Source organism: Equus przewalskii, chromosome 9 (genome assembly GCF_037783145.1).
Source record: "Equus przewalskii isolate Varuska chromosome 9, EquPr2, whole genome shotgun sequence".
Classification (NCBI taxonomy): domain Eukaryota; kingdom Metazoa; phylum Chordata; class Mammalia; order Perissodactyla; family Equidae; genus Equus; species Equus przewalskii.
This window is the reverse complement of record NC_091839.1, coordinates 8,418,710-8,441,034: the sequence shown is the minus strand read 5'-3', so window position 1 is coordinate 8,441,034 and position 22,325 is coordinate 8,418,710. Positions and strand designations below refer to the sequence as shown.

Here is a 22,325-nt window from a genome sequence, read left to right as displayed (position 1 = left end):
ATTTGTCAAAAGAGTCTAGAAAAATTGAGTGGGAGAAGATATTTGAAAGATAAATAATTAAGAAGGGACCAGTATGTATAACATAAAGAATCCATCCAGTCAGTAAGAGAAAGATTAACAACCCAATAGAAAAATAACCCAAAAACTTGAACAGAAATCTACAAAAGTTCAAATAGCCAATAAATATATTAAAAAGAGCCCAAACTCATTAGTAATAAGGGAGATGGAAATAAAACTTCAATGAGACACAAATACACATCCACTAGGATTGGCAAAAATTTAAAAAATCTGACAATATTATGTGTGGTCAAGAACGTGGAGCAACCAGATTCTCATACACTGTCAAGAGGAATGTACACATTGGGACATTACTTTGGAAGACAGTTTGGCATTATCTAGTAAAATCAAAGATACACATACCTTCTGACACAGCAGTTTTACCTCTATGTAGATATCCCTACATAGGTTATATGTATATCCCACGCTCAGGTATATGAGTAAATATGTCTCATGACATTTATGGCATCATTATTTATAACAGTCAAAATCAGAAATGACCCAAATTTTAACCAAGAGTAGTCTGAGAATTAAAAATCAAGAGTTAATTTTGGTATATTCAAACAATGGAATTCTTACAAAAATGAATGAACTAGAGCTACCAATACGGATGACTCTCACAAATGTAACACTGAGTGAAAGAAGCAAGACACAAAAGAATACATAAGAATACATACAAAGCCATTCATCTAAAATCCTAAGCAAAAAAAAATTAAATAACACTATTTAGAAATATATACATAGGTAATAAATACATACATTCATAGTGTGTTTCTGGAGTGCTGGTAATGTTCTATTTCTTGTCATGGTTTCATCAAACTGTACATATTTTATGTACTTGTATGTATATTTCACTATGAAGATAAATTTTTAAAAATCATGTGGTTGGTACAGTTTTCTCATTCTAAATGTTAGTAATACTCTCTAAATGAAAATTCTCTAAGTAAAAACCCTGGACTCTCCTACTGCTCTCTGTAGAGTCCAGAGCAAACTTGGCACCTGATGCTTGTATTCCTCTCCTTTAGCTGATAAGTTGGCCCAGTGTGGTAGCAGAACAAGAAGTGAAGAGATGGCAATCCACACAAAGAATTCGACTAAGACAGAACCAGACTGTTGAAGAAGTCTGGCATAAATTGGGGATTGGAGAGGTTATTCTACGTCTAAAGTATGAAATGTGTTGCGATCTAATAAAAAACAAAGCATTTTCTTGGGCATGCCATAAAACTGTCAGGGGAAGAGGAGAAAAGGCGCTTAGCAATGGCTATAACTGCAACTAAAAGGAAAGAAACTGCGAGGAGAGAAAGTATAGATAATTCAAGGCTATGAAGGAGACCGGAGTAACGGAGCAGAAAATGTGACATCAAGCACAACTTTTTTTTCAATATGGAAGACATTACAACATGTGGGTTGAAGTCATGGTACAAGAATAAGGTAGCTGGAAAGTTAGGAAGTAGCCCTGAGAGAGAGTGTCTGACAGAGATTTGGGTACTGGTAATTTAAAGGTTTTATGTATCACTTACGACAGTGAGTAAGTGAAGGAATTTGGAGGAGAAAGACCACTTGAAATGAGGTTAAGGAATCGAGATGTATTATTATAAGGATGTTGAAGTCACCAACAATGGTGACAGATGTAGTGGAGGGGAAAAAGTCAGTGGCCAAGTGTTTTGATGTTCAATCTATTCAAGGAGAAGGAATTGGCAGACAACAGGACAAGAAGGCACAGTGGGTGGTTCAGTCTTTGAAGTGCTCTAAAGGAGCTAAGGGCTTTGATGAGGCAAAATAAGGGATTGTGGGGGAAGACAAAACAACCACTATCAAGTGCTCCAAGGGAAAGCTGTATATCTATGGCCCAGCTAAGTGTTCACTTTAAGCCAAAAGGTGAAAGGAATATACAAAGAGCCTGATGATAAGGGAGGATATTTCTTAGAGAGTTTCAAACAGCGTGGTGGAATGGCATTGGGTGTTAGGAAAAGGTGTGGAATTAAGTCTGATTAGGAGATATGTATACAGATTTGTATGATGATAAGAGTTCAGCGATGACTGGTGTCCTAGAAGCCTGGACTTCTGGGCTTGAGTGAGGTAATCAAAGATGTAGGACAAATTGGGCTTAGTCTTAAATAATCTCTTAGGGGAAGGTGGATAATTTTGCTAATGGCAATTGGTTGCTTAAGACAGTTCTAGTGGTAAGACACCACCACGTTAGTACAGGAAGTGATCTTACCTCTTGTAAATTCTGCTGAGCAGTGCTGAGGACTGTCAGGGGCAGATCTCATCAAAAGCATGTGAGGTTTTGAAGGCTCACATAAAGCAGGAGCACACAGGGCTCAGCAGATCTCCTCTACCGACAGCAATGTGCAGTGTTGCAGCCAAAGAAGTGAGTCTTACTAGGGAAAGGATTATAGAATCATAGCTTGGAAATTACTGTAAGAAAACCTAATGGGTTATTATTGAGAGTGGGGTCAGGAAAGACTTCTCAGGATGTAACGATATGTAGGTTAGACCTGAAGAAGCATTGCAGTTAGTCAGGGGAGTAGGGTACGCAGCCAGGGCGAATGCCAAAGGCGGAAGGGCACAGATACCAGATACACAGATACTAGAGGTGTCTGAGGTAATGAACGAAGTCTACTGTGGCTAAGGTCAGGGTGTAGAGGCCTGCAGAAGACAGATAATGCAAGGCCTTCCAGTTTGCATTTTATCATGCAATCTGGTTTATACTTTTAAAAAACATTCTTCTGTCTGTTGTGTAAAGACTAGTTAGAAGGCTACTGTAGTAGCCAGATGAGAAATACTATGGGATGTGGCGAGAGCACACAGAATCAAGAGATATTCAGTTAGGAGAAGAATCAGCAGGAAGGATCTGATTGCTGGGCAGTCACAGCAGAGAGTGGCCCCTACGATGTCGTCTAGCTTTCTGACTGGAGCTGTTCTACCAGCTTCTATTTTGAAATCTTCAGTCCATACTTCAAAATGCAGCAGACATGCAATTTTCCCATTTCTAGTAATTTTTATTCCATAAAAATTATCTCTTATTGAGAGCTTAATGTAATGTACTTGCATTTAGTATTCCAAATCTTCTCAACAATCTTATCACTTGAGTGTGTTTTTCCTTTTAAACTATGAGGAAATGAGGGGGCTCAAGTCTGGTAAAGTAATTTCCTTAAGACAAAAGCTGGAGCTGAAACTCTGGTCTATGTAACTCCCATTCTTCTGATCATACCTTATGCTACATTATCTCCCATTTTCCTCTCTTCTCTTCTATCTGAACTAATCTACAGCTTTCTTTTCCCTCATTACCAAAGCCAATGCTCAATTCTCAGTCCCCAACTTACTCACGTTCTCAGATATGAAAGACCCTGCCCTTCTTAAATAACTTTTTCAACTTGGCTTCTGAGATATCACATTTTCTTTATTTTCCTACTAGCTCACTGGCTATTCCTTCTCATCTCCTTTGCTGGACCTTCTCCTTTTTTCTGGCCAAATTGCAGATACATTAGAGTCCTTCTCTTTTCTAACTACTCTAACTTCATAAATGATTTCTTCCAAGCCTAAGGTTTAAATACTATTTACATTATTTCTTCCTAGGTCATTTCGTTATTGCTTCCCATTTCTAACAGATATCTCTAAAGTATCATGTCCAAAACACAACTCTTGAACACTTGTCTTCCCTAACCAACAAAAGGATATCCAGTTGCTCAGGCATAAATATAAGAAGTTGTCCTGGATTTCTCTTTTTTCATATACCACTTCCAATTAATCAGCAAGAGGCTCTACCTATAAAATCTGATCAGAATCTGACCCCTTCATGACACCTTCACTTCTACTGCCCTCATCCAAGCCACCATTATCTCTAATCTGGACTAAAAAAATGGCTTTCCAACTGGTTTTCCTGCTTCACTCTTGCTCTCAGTTTAATTTCTATACAGTATCCAGAGTGTTCTTCAAAAAGAACAAGTTTCAGCACATCACTCCGCTGCTGGAAATCATCCAACCATCCCATCACACTTTAACTGTAACACCAATGCTTCATCACAGCCTACAAGTCCCGCGTGATCTAGCCTCACCGCCCCTCTGACCTCATTTTCAACTACTTCTGTTCTCTCTCTCTCACCCTAGCCACACTTGTTTATCTGCTGATCCTCATAAGCATCTAACTCATTCCTACCTCAGTCCCCTTGCAATTGCTAGTCCCTCTGCCTTAAATGCTCTTCTCCCAGAATCTGTATGGCTTACTCCAGCACTTTATTCATAGCTTTCCCCCCATGTCAGCACCTCAGAGAGCCATCCTTGACCACCCTCTCTATAAGAACACCTCCACAAACTCATCCTTTATTCTCTATGCCTTTTGTTTTGCTTCGTAACATTTACCACTCCTTGTATATTCCTATTTGTTACTATCTCTTCTGCCAGGAAAGATCAACAGGATAGGGAACTTTTCATGTTCACTACTACATTCTCAATACTGAGAATATAGAGGGCATTTAAAAAATATCTGTTGGATAAAGACTCTTATACAGGTTTCAATGGATCAAAAATATAGGTAAAATGGTTATCACTGGAAAAGAAGGAGGGCTATTCCCTGTCCGAAAATACAAGGGAAAATGAAAGAAAAGCAGGGAAGTGGTAAATGGGGTGAAGAAGAGGCTTCCTTTGGTCACTGATACTAAACCAGTTCTGCCCCCCATGGCTCAGGCTTTTACCCCACAGGCCTTGGTTAGGTCTTTGTGGAGAACTTTCCAGCTAATAACTCAAAGGCGTGGCCAATTTATTAAGCAATTTGACTCTACCCATAATGGCCTCCACTTGCCTGACCATCTCTTACTCACCTGAGCTCTGACTTCTTGCCACATCCTGCACAACCTTCCAGGGCTCTTTCCCTTGCTCCAATAAGGACAGCACGTCTGCCTTAGAACTGGAAAATCCTGCTGACAGGAATGGAAATGGATATGGTTGCGCTCTGCTTATCCAGAATTAAAACTGAGTTGATTTTCCATCAAGCTAGAAGGTCAACTACAGAGAGGTTCAGAGGAAGGATAACTGACCAATAGAGGAGATAAAGTTACCCAATGGAGCTGTGCACTTTAAAGTCTATAAGGCACAATTAATTTATTTGGGACTAGTGGTCTGAAATTCAGCTAGGCAATTGAAACATTTCCCAAATTTCACAAAAACTGCAGTCGAATGATTGGGAGCAGACGAACTTACCGAGTGAGACCAGGTTGCTGTAGTTCTCCAGCATCACATCTCTGTACAGATCCTTCTGTTCCGAGTCCAGGCACGCCCACTCCTCCTGAGAGAAGTCCACAGCCACATCCCTGAACAACACCAACCTCTGAAACGGCAAAATAAAGCAATATTTTTCAGAAGTTATGAGAGGAGGAGAGAAGTATTACATAAAGCGGCCAAAACAGTGAGCAAATACGTTGAAGCTGGAAGCTTGCAATGTGGGGAGGTAATGGAAAGGAAGTGAGTGTGACAAATGCAGAGCACCTGAAGAGTTCCTGACCATTCCTATTACTCTATCACAGCCTCTTGAGAACAGCTATGGGAATGAACAAAAGGCAAGTGAGTGGAGTGTTCTGATTAAATGAAGTAATGCGTGTAAGCAAATTCTCATGTAAATTCTCAACTTCAAAATTTCAATTTTTCAATTCTTAATTTCAAAAAAAAATCATGCAAATTCTCAAATCAATTACAAGTTCCTTCCTCCTCTTTTCTCTTGAAAGAATTGAAAACAACAGAAGGAAAGGAAGAGAAGGAAGAAGGCAGGAATGGAAAGACGGAGGGAGAAAAAAGAAAGAAAAAATAAACCTAACGGGCACATTGCAAAATATCTTTTAAAATGTTTATCTTAGAAAAAGAAAAAAAGATCTACATACAATTTAAGAATTTCTTTCCAAGTCAAGTCTCAGAATAATTTAGCAATAATATTCTTCCACATCCTGGGAAATCCTTTCATGGACATCATTTTTATAGTCTACATAATGTTCCATAGTCTGATCCTAATCACTCTCTTACTTTGTGGTGGTTTGTACTCCTCCTCATAATGTCCTTCACGATTCTGTTTCTAAAATTCTCAACCATTTAATCATCTAGCTAATCATGCTACCACTCATCATTGCTCACTGCACACTTCTGATTATTCTGAGCAAGAGAAAGCTGATGAAAAGATGAGCCACACTCACATGGATGTGGCCGTTGACCTACACATACTATTCAAATTCAAAATAGACCTTGTCATTGGTATTCATCTCTGAGGTATTCCCTGACATGATCCTCTATCCCTCTGTTCTCAATCCTGCATTTGATCACATTTCCAATCTTAAATACTTCACAGAGCAGGAGATCTCACCACATTCTGATGCTAATACCGATTTCCATCTTAATCAACCAGAAAATTCAGGTCAATGAGGAAGATCAAATTTTTCACGTGTAGTTCCATCTCATCAAACCACATTATGACAGGAGAGGTTCTACTCTTTCCACAAACACATTTCCTAGAAAGGGAGTGAGAAGGAGAGTAGATACTTGGGGAGGGAGAGTGTGTGGAGATAAGCATATTGAATATTCATATCCTAGAAAACAAGACTACTTGATGAGAGGAAAAGGAAACACCAACTCACATGGGGCATGGCTTAGAACTGCAACTTTTGAGTCTTCCTCCGGCTTCTTCTCGTGGAGAAATGCAGAGTCCTGGGAAGAAACGGCAAACCATGAGAACAGGCCTATTTCTAAACAGCTAAGTTAAGATAAATATTTCCTCCCCTTTTCATGGCACCTGTTCACTTCCATATCCCAACATATATTCTGAGAAGATTTGCAGGTCTAAACAATCTCATCCCTTCCCAAATCCCAAAAACACAGATGTAGAAGAATTCCTTCAAGCTAAAGCAGTCCCCAATCCCTGTGATGTTGTTGGGGTTCTCTGACCTAGTCTGAGTGGTTCATCTTTCATGGCCTAGGGGACCCTGATTCAAATTTATCCACGCAGGACCCACCTCAAGGACACTGATGGGGCCCTCAGGCCTGGAAATGATCTGTACCCATGTAGGCCAATTCCTGGTACAAATGTTTCCCATAGCTAAGATCTGCCTCTTTCCCCTGGGCCCAACACACTAAACACCTCAGGTGCTTTCCTGGCTCATTCCCACACTCCAGGTGCAAGAAGAATTGTGAGTCCAAAGCACAGGCTTCACCCAGGCCACATGAAGTCACACAAGACTCATCAAGTCACCAAGGAATAAGTCCAAAGCATCCTCTAACAGAAAATAACTGCCCATTGTATTGAATCATAGCCTCACCTGAATTCAGGAATTCTGGAGGCAGCATCTCCCAGTTATCCTGCCTAATATCGTTTTGCCTCTAAATGTAAGGCTGGGGATGACTTGAGAAAGTGGCTGTACAACACATAATTTCCATAGAGCACACACTATGTGCCGGACGCTTTATACACATTAACTCTTACTTGATCAGCAAATAGGTCTGTGAATTTAACCACCACTACCAGCATTCTCTGCCCCCACCAGCTATAGCATCTTCCTCCTATTTGTTTCTTCTTATAACAGTTTTATTGACATATAACTCATGTTCTATTAATTCATCCTTTTAAAAGTACAAGTGAGTGGCTTTTAGTATATTCACAGAGATGTGCAACCAATCACCACTAGCTAATTGTAAAATATTTTCATCACCCCAAAAACAAAATCCCATACCCATTAGCAATTACTTCCCACTCTCGTTTCCCCAGACCCTGGCAACCACTAATCTACATTTTCTATCTATGTTTGCTTATTCTAGGTAGACATTTCGTATAAATGAAATCATACAATATGTGGTCTTCTGTGACTGGCTTCTTTCACATAGCACAACGTTTCAAGGTCCATCCATGCTGTAACATGATCAGTACTTCATTCCTTTATATTGCTAAAAAGTGTGTTCCATTGTATGGATATAACACCTTTTTTTTCCATTATCAGCTGAGGGACATTTGCTCTGTTTTCACCGTTTGGTACTATGAATAATGCTACTAAGAACATTCAGGTATATGTTTTTGTGTAGGCATACATTTCATTTCTCTTAGATATATATACCTAGGACTGGAACCGCTGTCGTATGGTAACTGTTTAACATTTTAAGGAACTCTGAAACTGTTCTAAAGCAGCTGCATCATCTGACAATTCCACCAAACACGTATATATTAAAGTTCCAATTTTTCCACATCTTCGCCATCTTTTGGATTACAATAATCCTAATAGATTTGAAATGGTATGTCACTGTAATTTTAATTTGTGTTTCCTTGATAATTTTGAACATCTTTATGTGCTTATTGGCCATCTGTATATCTTCTTTGGAGAAATGTGCATTCAAATTCTTTGCTCATTTATAAAATTTGATTATTTGTCTTTTTATTGTTGAGCTGTAGTAATTCCTCATATATCCTAAGATACAGTTCCCTTAATGATCATATGATTTGCACATTTTGGGTCTCATTTTGTGTGTTATATTCTCACTTTCTTGATGGTGTCCTTTGAAGCTCAAAAGCTTTTAATTTTGATGAGGTCCAATTTAGGTATTCTTTCCTTTGATCACTTGTGCTTTTGGGGTCATATAAAAGAAACCATTGCCTAATATAGGTAATGGAGATCTCCTTCATTTTCTTCTAAGAGTTTTACAGTTTTAGCTCTTACGTTTAGGTCAGTGGTCCATTTTGAGTAAATTTTTGTGTGTGGCATGAAGTACAAGCCTGTGATAAAATATTTCACAAGTGCTGTCTTGATCCAATTTTGACGTCATGTCTAAAAATTCAACTCCCCTTCAGAGGCAGTCTACTAAATCCCCATCCTAAATATTTCCTTTATCAGGGTCTAAAATGATACAGCTTTACCAGGCCATGTATGGATACCTCAGTAGCCACGCCATTACACCCGATCTTTACAGGCAAGATCTTAACTGGATCCACTTTTTTCCAGGAGCACAGGGAAGATATTACATTGATGACATCCTCCTTTGAGGAGATGCGTTTCACATACTCATTAAGGACATACAAATACTTACAAAAGAGCTCACAAAAAAAGGCATGGGTCACTGCCCCACACATAGTGCAAAGCCCTGACACCTTGGTTAAATTCCTGAAAATTATTAGTAAAAAGGGACAGCTCTAGGGCTGGCCTGGTGGCATAGTGGTTGAGTTCACACACTCCCTTTGGCAGCCCAGGGTTCGTGAGTTCAAATCCCAGGTGCGGACCTAGACACCACTCATCAAGCCATGTTGTGGTGGCATCCCACATATAAAATAGAGGAAAACTGGCACAGACCTTAGCTCAGGGACAATCTTCCTCAACAACAAAAAACAATATAATCCCACTTACAACTGCAACAAAAAGAATAAAATACCTGGGAATGAATTTAACCAAAGAGGTGAAAGACCTGTACACTGAAAACTATAAAACACTGTTGAAAGAAATTAAAGAAGACACAAAGAAATGGAAAGACATTCCATGCTCTTAGATTGGAAGAATTAACATAGTTAAAATGTCCGTACTTCCTAAAGCAATCTACAGATTCAATGCAATCCCTATCAAAGCTCCAATGACATTTTCCACAGAAATAGAACAAAGAATTCTAAAAGTTATATGGAACAACAAAAGACCCTGAATAGCCAAAGGAATCCTGAGAATATACAACAAAGCTGGAAGTATCACACTTTTTGATTCCAAAATATACTTTACAAAGCTATAGTAATGAAAACAGCACAGTACTGGCACAAAAACAGACACACAGATCAATAGAACAGAACTGTGAGCCCAAAAATAAACTCAAACATCTATGGACAGCTAATTTTCGACAAGGGAGCCAAGAATACACAATGGAGAAAGGAAAGTCTCTTCAACAAATGGTGTTGGGAAAACTGGACAGCCACAAGCAAAAGAATGAAAATAGACCATTATCTTTCACCAGACACAAAAATTAATTCAAAATAGATTAAAGACTTGAATGTAAGACCTTAAATCATAAAACTTCTAGAAGAAAACATAGGCAGTATGCTCTTTGACATCGCTCTTAGCAGCATACTTTCAAATACCATGTCTCTGTGCCAGCTCCAGTGGCCTAGTGGTTAAGTTCAGCACGCTTCACTTCGGTGGCCCATGTTTGGTTCCTGAGAATGGACCTACACCACTTGTCAGTGGCCATGCTGTGGTGGCAGCCCACATACAAAATAGAGGAAGACTGGCAACAGATGTTAGCTTAAGGTGAATCTTCCTCAGCAAAAAAACCAAACCAAAACAAAACAAAACAAAAAAACACCAAAAACCATGTATGACCAGGCAAGGGAAACAATAGAAAAAATAAGCAAATGGCACTACATTAAACTAAAAAGCTTCTGCACAGCAAAGGAAACCATCAACAAAGTGAAAAGCCAACCTAACAATTGGGAGAAGATATTTGCAAACCATATATCTGATAAGGGGTTAATATCCAAAATATATAAAGAATTCTTACATCTCAACAATTAAAAAAATGGGCAAAAGATCTGAACAGACACTTTTCCAAAGAAGATATACAGATAGCCAACAGGCACATGAAGAAATGTTCAACATCACTAATTACCAGTGAAATGCAAATCAAAATTACAATGAGATATCACCTCACACTCATCAGAATGGCTATAATTAACAAGACAAGAAATAACAAGTGTTGGAGAGGATGTGGAGAAAAGGGAACCCTCATACACTGCTGGTGGGAGTGCTAACTGATGCAGCCACTATGCAAAACAGTACGGCGTTTCCTCAAAAAATTAATAGAGCTACCATATGATCCAGCTACTCCACTGCTGGGTATTTATCCAAAGAACATGAAAGCACAAATGTGTAAAGATATATGCACCCCTACGTTCATTGTGGCATTATCCACAACAGCCAAGACTTGGAAACAACGTTAAGTGCCCACCAAGGGATGAATGGATAAAGAAGATGTGGTATATATACACAATAGAATACTACTCAGCCATAAAAAAGGATGAAATCTCACCATCTGTGACAACATGGATGCACCTTGAGGGTATTATGCTAAGTGAAATAAGTCATAGGGAGAAAGTCAAATACCATATGATCTCACTCATAAATAGACGATAAAACAACAACAGTAAAACACATAGATACAGAGATTAGATTGGTGGTTACAGAGGGGAAGCGGGGAGGGAGGAGGGCAAAAGGGGTCACTGGGCACATGGATAATGGATGGTAGTTAGTCTTTGGGTGGTAAACATGATGTAATTTACACAGAAACTGAATTATAACAACATACATCTGAAATTTATATAATGTTATAAACCAATGTTACCTCAATTAAAAAAAAATTGCAGCCTATACCTATTCTTTATAAAAACTAAACCATCCCTATTAGCATCCACTAAATTAGATAGCAAATTTTGGCTTTTAAACTGCTCCTATTTGGTAGGCCCACTGCCTGCTTTTGGAAATAAAGTTTTACTGGAACTCAGCCACATCCATTTGTTTATGTATTATATGTGGCTGCTTTCACTCTACAACAAAGTTGAGTAGTCACAACTGAGCCTCTGTGAGCGTAAAGCCTAAAATATTAAGTATCTGGCCCTGTGCAGAAAGTTTGTCAACTCTTGACTGAGAAGCTATACCGAAAACCGAGAAAGCTATCAAAGACTGCTAGGATCAAGTCAAAGGGACCCGTAAGCAAACCTGAATAGACTCCCACTGGTCAAATATGGAACAATGCTAATTTAAGTATACAGGTATAAAACAACTGCAATAGACGGAAACACGCAAACACATCGAAATCCAAATGTTTATAATGATAGTAAAAATCACTGGTCCCCAGGACACGATGCTAGCAAATCATTAGTTCATTATTGTTCATTATTTCCTCATTTTGAAAACTAAAAAGTTAAGAGATCGAATGTGTCCTGCTTTCCTGGAACAATCTGTACCTCAGGATAATGAGTTGATGAAGGGAATTTTCACTTACAGAAGTATTCCAGTTAAGGAATGAAGACAGAATTCATGAATTAGCATGTAATTATTTAGCAATCCTTAATGAAACAGTAACAGCAAACATAACGAAAGAGATAAGCAGACATGACATACTTAACGGAAGCATACATTACCACCAATGAAGTCATTTTGCCCCCCTCCCCAAAAAGGGAAGGAAGACACCTGAATTTGATCAAGCCTCTAGATCTAACTTTAAACTACAGGAAATACAGAAACATGATAATGATACCAGACTGTGTGAAACTCTGCAGGACAAACCACTCAGTTTCTGCAACAATTTCATTCAAGGAAAGAGCAAGAGAAAGAATGAGAATGAGAAACTACAGATTTCTAAACAACTTTATTAAGACTTATGAACCAATCACAATGCATGGATCTTATCTGGACCTTGTTTCAAAAAAATTTAAAATTAAAGAAAAGTTATTTGCCCCGTGGGAAAATCTAAACACTAACTGGTATCTGATATTAAGGAAGTATTATTCATTTTTTTAGGGAGAATAATGGTATCTGATTAAGTTTTTTAAAAGACTCTTTATCATTCATATACATACTGAAATACTTATGGATGATATGCAGTAACGTCTGGTATTTGCTTCAGAATAATCCTGGGGTAGATAGAGGTATAGCGTAAACAAGGATGGTCCTGAATCCATCATTATTGAAACCGAGCAAAGTGGTACATAGAGGTTCATTGCTATTTTGTCTATTTTTGTACACGTTCAAATTTTTTATAATAAAAAGTTAATGAAAATGCTGCTCATGGCTCAGTAAATTGACTTTACCACACTTAAAAAATCAGGTAATAATCCTACAGTTTGGAAAGCTCTATAATATAGAGCATATTAATAATTTCCTTAAACTTTCCAACAACCAGCAAAATACTTTGAATAAAACATAAAATCAGAAAATATTGGTTAGAAAAGTGATGGTATGGCCTCTGTGAGGGACAATATAGCAAAAATTATTAAAATTTAATGTCGACACATAAGTTGGCCCAGAAACGAGCATTCATGCTACTGGAACTCATCAATGGGCTAAATGACATATATATGAGGATATTCATCCCACCATGTTTATAATAGCAGAAGTGACGGCCACCTGAAAGTTCATTAATAAGGGTCAGTTGTAAAAATTATGGAAGTATGGTATAGTATGCAGCCATAAAAAGTGAAGAAACCCTCCATGTACTAACGTATGTAAAGAATTCCCCTGGAAGGACTCAGGAAACCAGACACACCGAAGTGGGAAAACCACATGAGCAAGGAGAGAGGGAGAATTTGCTGTCTACTCCTCTGAACCTTTTAAATACTTAAGAGGATTATCTCTTAAACAATAAAACTGAGAAGAAAATACTAAAAATAAAGGCTTTCAAATTTCACTCTGGGGGATGTGTTCTATTCTTTCAAAAATCTTGGAAAAAGACTAAGTACACAGACGGAATTGAAATATTTGCCAGATGAGTATGTGTACCTCAGGTCAAAAGGGCAGCGATGGAGTGGAAGAGCGTCTTTGGGTCCATTCCTTCTGCTCCCATCATTCTTGGGAACAGCAAGGCCCAAGCACCAGATCACTAAAAGGATGCAAATGTTGACAATATTTTGAAATATAACCAGAAAGCACTTCAGAGACAGAAGAGCGAATAACAACTCACCCTGGATAAAACTCTCAGTTGTCCAACAGCTGCTCCTCCTTTGCTCTCTGGTCACCCGCGTAAGAGAAGGCCGTGAGTTGGTAAGGGACAAAGAATCCCGAGACACCAAGCCTTTCTTTGAGCCCAGAGTGACTTGTTAGAAACAAACTTCTACTCCCAACCCCTTGAGCTAAAGTAGCCCTGCCGCGGAAGCTCAGAGAGAGACTCGAGCAAAGCTGCCCCTCCGGGAACCAGAGCGGAGGTCGAGAACCCCCAAGGGCTCCCCAGGTGGATTCCCGAGGGGAGAGACGGGAACCTTACTACCTCGATTCTGTCTCCTTTCTTCTCAGACCCCCGAACTGGGGGCTGTTTCTGGCTCTAAAATTCTCATTCTGAGATCAGGTCGGTGACCTGCAGACAAGTTTCTTTGTCTGGAATCTTCAGTCTGGGACTCACCTTTCTATCTTCCCACATAGGACGGGGCCATTTCCAGGGAACCTGGGTCCCCGTAGCTACAAGGAGAGGGGGCACTCAGCCACAGAGACCTCACAACCACAAGCTTCCAGAAACCCTCGAACCCACAAATGGCCTCAGGGTGAGCATTTCTCACCCTACCGGTGCCCGCCCCGTATCGGTTCCCGGCTGGGCACAGTTGAGGAGGGGACAGACACAGAAAGACAATCAACGACATCGTTAAACGAAGGGGCATCCGCACAGCTTCACACAACCACTCTCTCGGCTGGAGAGACAATCGCCACTTTCTCATGTGGTCACACACACAGACACACACACGCTGGCGTGCTAAGGCCCGCGGTTCCAGACACCGCCGGCCTCCGTCCCGGGGCGGAGACACGCCTCACCCTCCGCTTCCCCGCGTCCAGCCCGCTCCTGGCTGTCGCGATAGAAAGCAGCAGGCCACGCTCCTTCCGCGCCGCGCTGCCCGACTCGTCCCAGCACGACAGCGCCGACAACCCAGAAGGAAGTGACGTTACACCCGGAGGCTTCTGGGAAATGTAGTCCAGAACAGGAAAGACCCGAGAGAGCCGGCAACCCAAGCCTCCTGTCGCGTCTCGGCACGGTCATCCTCTGGCTCTGCCAGCCCGCGACCTGCAGGTCCCCGACCGACTTCAGCGAATCCCTCCGACCGGCCGCAGGCGCTGCTGTGAGATGCGGCACCGCCTCTCGCGGTCCAGCCGGAAGTTTGTTTCCGCCGCGGGGTCTTCTGGGACGTGTAGTGTGGCCTGGGAGCGCCATAGGGCCGAGCGGGTGGCCTTGATCGCTCAGGCCCAGGCGAGGGGTGGCTGCGGTGCGTCCGCCGCAGAGTCGCGGAGACCAGAACACCTGGCCGGCGGAAGGGATGATAGAGCGGAGTCTGAGGAGCCTGAAGGAGAGGCATCCCAGGGCCCTGACAGCAGCCAGGCCTGTTGGGGAGAAGGGCATGGGGGTGACCCTCCTGCCGGTATGAGGGTGTTTGCATCAGTTTGTGACCTCGGGGTTTGGTGGTGCTGCTGTCCCTGAGAAAGTTTTTACGATTTTTTAAAATAAAAAACTTAAGTGTTCAAAGTACTGTTTTTGAATGTAACATACAAAAAAGTGCCCAAATCATTAGAGTAAATAAATTTTCAAACCCGTGTAATTAGCACCTCACAAGTCCCCTACCAGTCTCCTGTAAAGGTATCCATCATCAGACTTGCAACAACAGAGATTAGTTGTGCCTGATTTTGAACTTTTTAAGTGTTATCATGTTGTATCTACACCTTTTCCCCCTTTTGATTTCTTTCACCAAATCTGTTGGTGAGATTAATCGATAACGTTAGTTTATTCTCGTTGATGGTATTTGTCTTGTTTTCAGCTTGGGGCTACTAGGAACAGTGCTCTAGGAACATTCTTGTTTGTGTCTTTTGGGCATCTCGGTTGCATATATTCTTAGGAGGGGAATTGCTGGGTCAGGTTATACATATGTTTAGCTTCGGGATATATTGCCAGTTTTCCAAAGTGGTTTTCCACTTGCAGTTCCACCAGCTATGTATTAGAGCTCCTGTCACTCGGCATCCTAACACACTTAATATTGTATGTCTTTTCCTTTTAACCTTTCTGAGGGGCGTGTAGTGGTTTTAATTTGAATTTCCCTGATGTGTCCATGTTTGTCTTCTGTAACAGCACAAGCTACCCAGCCAGCTTTAGCATTTACTGGGGACAAACAGAAAGAAGAGCCAGAGGACCTAGAATCCCTGGCGGAGGTCTGTGCTGTTTGGATTGGTGTGATCCTGCCTTCAACACTGCCCCTCTTTCAAGACCTTACCCACTTTGAGAACGAACAGGACTGGAGTAAAGGCAAAGATCTGTCCTTCCCTAAGAGGGACCCAGGGCCACAGGCACTGGTCAAGGTATGTTGGGGACTTGACAGTGACCAAGGTTGCCAAATGTTTTAAGCCCTTTTGGACATTGGAACATAAGTTTCTGCGGTGCCAGGAATTGCTCTTGGGCATGATCAAAAAAATTATTTGGACTGGACTTGGAAGTAATTTTCAGATTGGACAGTGGATTGGTATAACTTTATAGGTGGGGTCTTTGGGGGCAATACCCACTCAAGTGGTTGTAACTGATACTGCTGAATGTATTGTGTTAATTATAGGTAATAATTCTCTTGCTCATAAGCAATGTTCCCAATGGGGAAATGCCACTCTTGGAACAGTGGTAGTGGCACAGGTACACAACCGGGAGCCTCCTAGACTTCTCCAGTATAGTCATGTAGTTACTGTGAAGCAGTATAGGATACAGGGGAAGGGGCACAGGGGGAGTGGAAGAGGTCAGAGGTTACTGTACTGATCAAGGAGCTAATGGAGGCAGCGGTACTTAAAGAAACCATGTCACATAATAGCCTTCAGTGGCCAGTGGAAAAAGACAATGTTATTTGGCACCTGACTGTGGACTACCACACGCTTAATGTGGCGGTAGACTTTCTTGCACATGCAATTCCACTTTTAACAAACATGGAGTCCATAATGCAGACTGAAGGAGACTATTTTGCAGTGGTGGACATTGCTAATGCCTTCTCAGCATCCTGTTGCATCCTGAAGATCAGAGCCAATTTGCCTTCACAAGGTTCTAATTACCTTTATTTTATCATGTTGCCACCGGCAGCCTAAACTTTCCACACTTCATCACTTGTGGATAGGCTGAGACCTAGCAAAGGCTAAAATATTACCAGAGGTGTCCTCGTACCGTTACACCGACGGCAATATCCTGATTGGAAGGGCTGAGGATAGCATATAGACTGCTTTCCATAAGATGAGTCAGTATCTGAACCAGGGCTGGAAGATTAACATTGCAGCAAGATCCAGGGACTAACCACTCAAGTAAGCTTCTTGGGAACCAAGTGGCTCATGATGCCCAGAGAAAAAGCCCTGAGCTTGTTAAAGAAAAAACATTGGCCTTAAAACCTCCAACAAACAAAAATGAGGCACAACATCTGACAGGCTTGTTTGGGTGTTGAAGGCACTTCATACCTCACATGAGGATCTGGCTGAACTCTTTACATAAGATCACTTGAAAGGGGCACTAACCAACAACTGGCCCTAGGAACTATCCAACAAGCTGTGCAGACCACCCCTCCACTCTGGCCAGTCAGCCCTAACAAGACTTTTGAGCTCCAAGTGTCAGTGACTGACAGTTATGCAGACTCAAGCCTGTTGCAAAAAGATGTGACCACTAGGCAATGGCATCCCGGGTGGTTTTGGACATAGCACATACCTGACACCATCAACCAATATGTTATTGTCCTGGGACTGCCAAAACAAAGGACCACAAACAAGGTGGCTTAAAACAACAGAGATTTGTTGTCTCACAGTTCTAAAGACTAGAAGTCCGAAATCAGGGCAGGACCATACTTTCTCCGAAGGCGCTAGGCGAGGAGCCTTCTTTGCCTTTTCCTTGTTTCTGGTGGTTGGTGGCGATTCTTGGCATTCCTTGGCTTGTAGACACATCACTCCAACCTCTGCCTCTGTCATTATATGGCATTCTCCTCATGTGGCCGTGTCTCTGTTTCCAAGTTTCCCCTTTTTTATGAAGACACCAGTCATAGTGCATTTAGGGCCCACCTGATACAGTTTGAACTCAACTTGATTATATCTGCAAAGACTGTGTTCCCAAATAAGTCACATGCACTGGTTCCAGGTGCCCATGAATTTTGGGGAGCCACTAGTCAATCTAGTACAACAAATATGCCCCATTTGAAAGACAATTATTGGCTAGTTATTGGTCGCTTGATACTGAGAGACTAACAAAGCAACAGCAGGTTGTGTTACACCCTGACATCCCTATCATGAGTTAGAAATAAGAAAACCACAAAGTGGGTATTGCACACCAAGCATCCATTATTAAGTGGAAGTGGTATAGCCAGGAAGAAGCAAACAGGTCATTCACGGCATCTCACATCTACATGGCTAAGTGGCTAGTCAGCCTCCAGAGGGAGCTATGTCAGATGCAGTGTCTGCCAGCACCGTGGGCTTCTTGGGAGCTTCAGTACACTAAGATTCCTGAGTGTTCCTGGGTCTGACTCATGAACATATCAGCTCAGCTAAAGGCAGACGGGATGTAGTGGGCCACTGCTGCCGTGCAGCCTCGAAGAAAACTGCTTAGAACTGTGCGTGGAAAAGAGAATTCTGCTTGACAGGAGGAATTGCAGGCTGTGGTGCTTCCCTTCCTCTAAATGCACCTTGTTACATTTTCACTGACTTCTGGGCAGGCACCAATGGACTGGCAATGTGGTGTGGTGCCTGGCAGTGGGACAACTGGATGGCAAGTTTCAGCCTGTGTGGGGATGAAGCATCATGGTAGCAGATTGTACAAGACTCCACATCCCCTGTTTGTAACCATGTGGCTGCCCATGGAAAGAGACCTTAAAAGGATGAACATCAATGGAATCTATGAGATGTTCAGATAAGGACTCGGGTTAAGGACCATAGCCGCCTGGATACACCATCACACAGGGCATGATAATCCATCTATAATTCAGGACTGAGCCCCCAAATGAGACAATGATTCCAGCACAAGGGGTCAAGAAAGCCTGGCAAATATGCCCATGCTGTCAGCTTTGCAGCTGAATAGCAAAGAGAACTCTGGGACACATCGCCGGGGGTACCAGACGTGGCCAGTCCTGGAAAATCGACCATATAGGCTCTCTACCCACCACTCAAGTACTGCTGGGCATTGACTGCAGTAGACACCTTTTTAGGGTATGGCACTGCCATCCCTGTCGATACAGCAGATGGGGGCCATACTGTTCAACGGCTCTTAGATGGACTGTGTTGTTTTCTGTTTGGATTCCCTGAATATATCCAATCAGACAATAGTGCCACCTTATAACAAAAAATATGCAGCAGCAGGCAGCTACGTGGGATATTCATTGGACCCTTCATGCCCCATATCATACCCAAACAGCAAGTGCCATTGAAAGATGGAATGGACTCTTAGAAGAGAAACTGGAAAAGATAATTGTACAACCAAGACTTAGCTCCCAGTGGAGCACACAGTTAAGATAGACAGTTTAGGCTGTAAATGTGATAATTCCTCCAAAATGGTACTTTCCATTTAAATAAAATGTTTAATTATAAGGTTGGAGAGGAGGGAAGAGGCCCAGACTGGCTGTAAGAACCACAATCCACATAACTAACTTCTCAGTGTACCTTTTTTCTTCCCACACCTACCCCTGGAGAACAGGGGGTTGGGGACCTCTAACCTACTACCTCTTTTGTTCCCTGGTTGTACTTCATGGAATTAGCAATTATGGATATTAATGATAATGATCATGATTAAGAAGTGAAGACTCCTAAGGTGGTGCTGGCATGGCCCACACATCAGGGAGTGGAAGAGGTTCTAGGATGGTACAAGGTGTTGAAAGAACCTGCTGAGGCACCTAGGGATGACTTATGCCATATGGTGTCAGTAGGACATGTGGAAGACTGGAAAAAGAATGAAGTGATTGCTGCAGACTGGTGGGTGCCAGTCATACGGCTGTGGAAGAGGAGGAACACCCCTGACTTGGGTAGAGAACACTTTAGACCCTCTGAGGTCACAGTAGAGGGAGAGACCGTTAGTCTCTCTCAGCTCTTATCCCTGCCTGGCATTGGGCCAACTTACCCCAAACTGCCACCATCACCTCAACTTAACTGTTGACCAACCAATCATCTTAATCACAAACTTTCCAACAGCTGCTGACTTCAGAAAGGAGCAGCCTTCACTTGAAATGACAGAAAAAGCTTACATGTTTGGACACCGATATGATTTTCTTTAGCCTGTTCTGGATTCTTTTCTTGTTTTTCAGACTATTGATTGTTCTAAACTCTCTAGCGTGAGTGTAAAAAGACAGTTGTATTGCCCTGGACTTCCTGCTGGCCAGTACAGGGACTGTATGTGCAGTTGCCAACACTTCTTGCCACACTTGGATCAATGAATCAGGGAAAGCAGAGCAACGCATTTCCCACCCTAGAAAGAAGGTAATATGGCTCTGTAAGGTTGATCCCGATGACAGCCAGAACATATTTAGCTGACTTGGCTCCAGATTAGGCCTAGTGCAAGTCACAGTTGTTGTCACTATATTGCTTAAGACAATAGAACATATTTGGTCCAAGCCCCTGTCTGTACAATTAGTGTATCTAATGGGGTAGCCTATGATCCTGAGAATTCTTAGCTGGATACTGAAAAGTCAGGGGGTAGAGTTGTAGGGAATGGCTCCACCATGCCAACATGGCCACCTTGCATGTACCCATGCAGGCAAAGGTTTGAAATACAGCTTATCTGAGTCTTGGCAGAATGCCTTATGATTCTTGCAGAATATGAGAGGATGGGAGGCCAGTAAGGAATTGTTGCCAGGCTATCTCCCATTTGCCTCCTTATGTTAGACCTTGGGAGGCTGTTTTGAGACAGTTTATCATCACCGTCCAGGTTCTGGTGAAGTATGGGGCTTTCTGCCCACCTCACTACTCCCCTCAGAATAGAGCAGCAAAACAATAACAACAACAAATCAATAGAGCAGCAGAATATTAAACTGCTTAGCTGCAGTCTAGGACCGACTCCTCAGCAATGGGGTATCCCACAACTTGCATTGCAGTCACCCAGACCCTTTGTATCGGTGTCGTCCTTTTTGGTGTCCAGGACAAGGATCATAGGGAGTTTGATTTTAGTCTTTTTCTGTGTCTACATAAGCAATAAATTGCCCAAGTTTAAGAGTGGGTATTTAGGGTTCTTTGTTGTTCCATATAAATTTTAGGATTCTTTGTTCTATTTCCATGAAAAATGTCATTGGGATTTCAATAGGGATAGCATTGAATCTTTAGATTGCTTTTGGTAATATGGACGTTTTAACTATGTTAATTCCTCCAATTCTTGAGGATGGAATACCTTTCCATTTCTTTGTGTCTTCTTCAATTTCACTCAGCAATGTGTTATAGTTTTCAGTGTACAGGTCTTTCACCGCCTTGGTTAAATTTATTCCTAGGTATTTTATTATTTTTGTTGTAATTGTAAATGGGATTGTTTTCTTTATCTTTCTTTTAGTTTGTTGTTAGTGCATAGAAATGCAACTGATTTTTGTATGTTGATTTTGTACCCTTCAAGTTTACTGTGTTTATTATTTCTAATGGTTTTTTTGTGGATTCTTTAGGTTTTCTGATACTGACCCTGATATCAGTTTCCCTACATTAAACCCAGCATATATGGGGTTAAAACCAAAACACTCATTCCCTGCTTGCTCTCTGGCTTCCTCCCTCCAGAATCCACTGTCCTCCATGGAGACAGACACCACCAAGGACAAGCACCTAGGTTCATTATCTCCTCCCTGCAAAGAGACACAGGCTGATGGGAAAGCTGCTGACCAGCAAGGTCATGGGCTCGCTCCTCTCTGCAAATAGTCTCAAGGCCAAAGACAGGCTGGTGGGAAAGTTCCGACCAGCAAGGCCATATGCTCCCCCTCCCCTACCTAAAACCCCAAATAAAACCCCCTCCTTTTAACTTTTTGGGGAGTTTGGGATTTCAGAGTTAGCTGCCCTCTCTCCTTGCTCAGTGCTGTGCAATAATAAAATTCCTCCTTTCTTCCACTACACCCTGTGTCAGAGATTGGCTTGCTGCACAACGGGTGAGCAAACTGACTTCAGGTTTGATATCATTTCTATATATAAAATTATGTCATCCATAAATGGTGACTGTTTTACTTCTTCCTTTCTTTTTGGATGACTCTATTTCTTTTTCTTGCCTAATTGTTCTGGCTGGACTTCCAATACAATGTTGAAGAAGAGTGGTGAGAGCAGGCATCCTTCTCTTGTTCCTATTCTCAGAGGGATGGCTTTCAGTTTTTCACCATTGAGTATGGTGTCGGCTGTGGGTTTGTCATGTGTGACCTTTATTATGTTGAGGTACTTTCCTTCTATACCCGTTTTATTTAGAGTTTTTATCATAAATGGATACTGAATCTTGTCAAATGTTTTCTCTGTGTCTATTGAGATGATCATGTGATTTTTATTCTTCATTTTGTTAATGTGGTGTATCACGTTGATTGACTTGTGCAAGTTGAACCATCCTTGCATCTCTGGAATAATTCCCACTTGATTGTGGTATAT

The 22,325-nt window shown here is 41.6% G+C and overlaps 2 protein-coding genes across 12 annotated transcripts in view; one reads left to right on the top strand and one right to left on the bottom strand.

Moving 5' to 3' along the window:
• The window catches only part of LOC103558430 (zinc finger protein 345-like), a 40,715-nt gene extending 25,810 nt beyond the window's left edge, over positions 1-14,905 (bottom strand). Inside the window, exons 1-7 of one of the 11 annotated variants that reach the window (XM_070557496.1) lie at positions 14,571-14,677; positions 13,732-13,778; positions 13,551-13,650; positions 6,678-6,747; positions 6,407-6,551; positions 5,260-5,386; positions 4,881-4,976 (exon numbers count right to left, since the gene is read on the bottom strand). In XM_070557496.1, coding sequence (XP_070413597.1) covers positions 4,881-4,976; positions 5,260-5,293 — 130 coding nt within the window. In that variant the 5' untranslated portion in view covers positions 5,294-5,386; positions 6,407-6,551; positions 6,678-6,747; ... (1 more) ...; positions 13,732-13,778; positions 14,571-14,677. Of the gene's footprint in view, positions 1-2,278; positions 2,442-4,880; positions 4,980-5,259; positions 5,387-6,406; positions 6,552-6,677; positions 6,748-13,550; positions 13,651-13,731; positions 13,779-14,570 lie in introns of those variants that run through there. The other 10 variants (XM_008531434.2, XM_008531430.2, XM_070557493.1 and 7 more) reach the window with 10 other exon arrangements.
• LOC139073679 (uncharacterized) lies at positions 8,924-21,811 on the top strand. The gene is made up of 5 exons (XM_070559515.1): positions 8,924-8,991; positions 14,187-14,692; positions 14,738-15,169; positions 15,871-16,097; positions 21,483-21,811. The coding sequence occupies exons 1-5, from the start codon at positions 8,924-8,926 to the stop codon at positions 21,618-21,620; spliced, it is 1,371 nt and encodes a 456-aa protein (XP_070415616.1). The 3' UTR covers positions 21,621-21,811.
• Positions 21,812-22,325: the final 514 nt, after the last annotated feature.

Bases quoted from the DNA above. Each gene is read 5' to 3' on its own strand.
- LOC139073679 (XM_070559515.1), top strand. From the start codon at position 8,924: ATGATACAGCTTTACCAGGCCATGTATGGATACCTCAGTAGCCACGCC. The intron at 14,693-14,737 runs GTGACGTTACAC...AGTCCAGAACAG, and splicing joins CGCCGACAACCCAGAAGGAA to GAAAGACCCGAGAGAGCCGG. The intron at 16,098-21,482 runs GTATGTTGGGGA...TCCTCCCTCCAG, and splicing joins GGCCACAGGCACTGGTCAAG to AATCCACTGTCCTCCATGGA.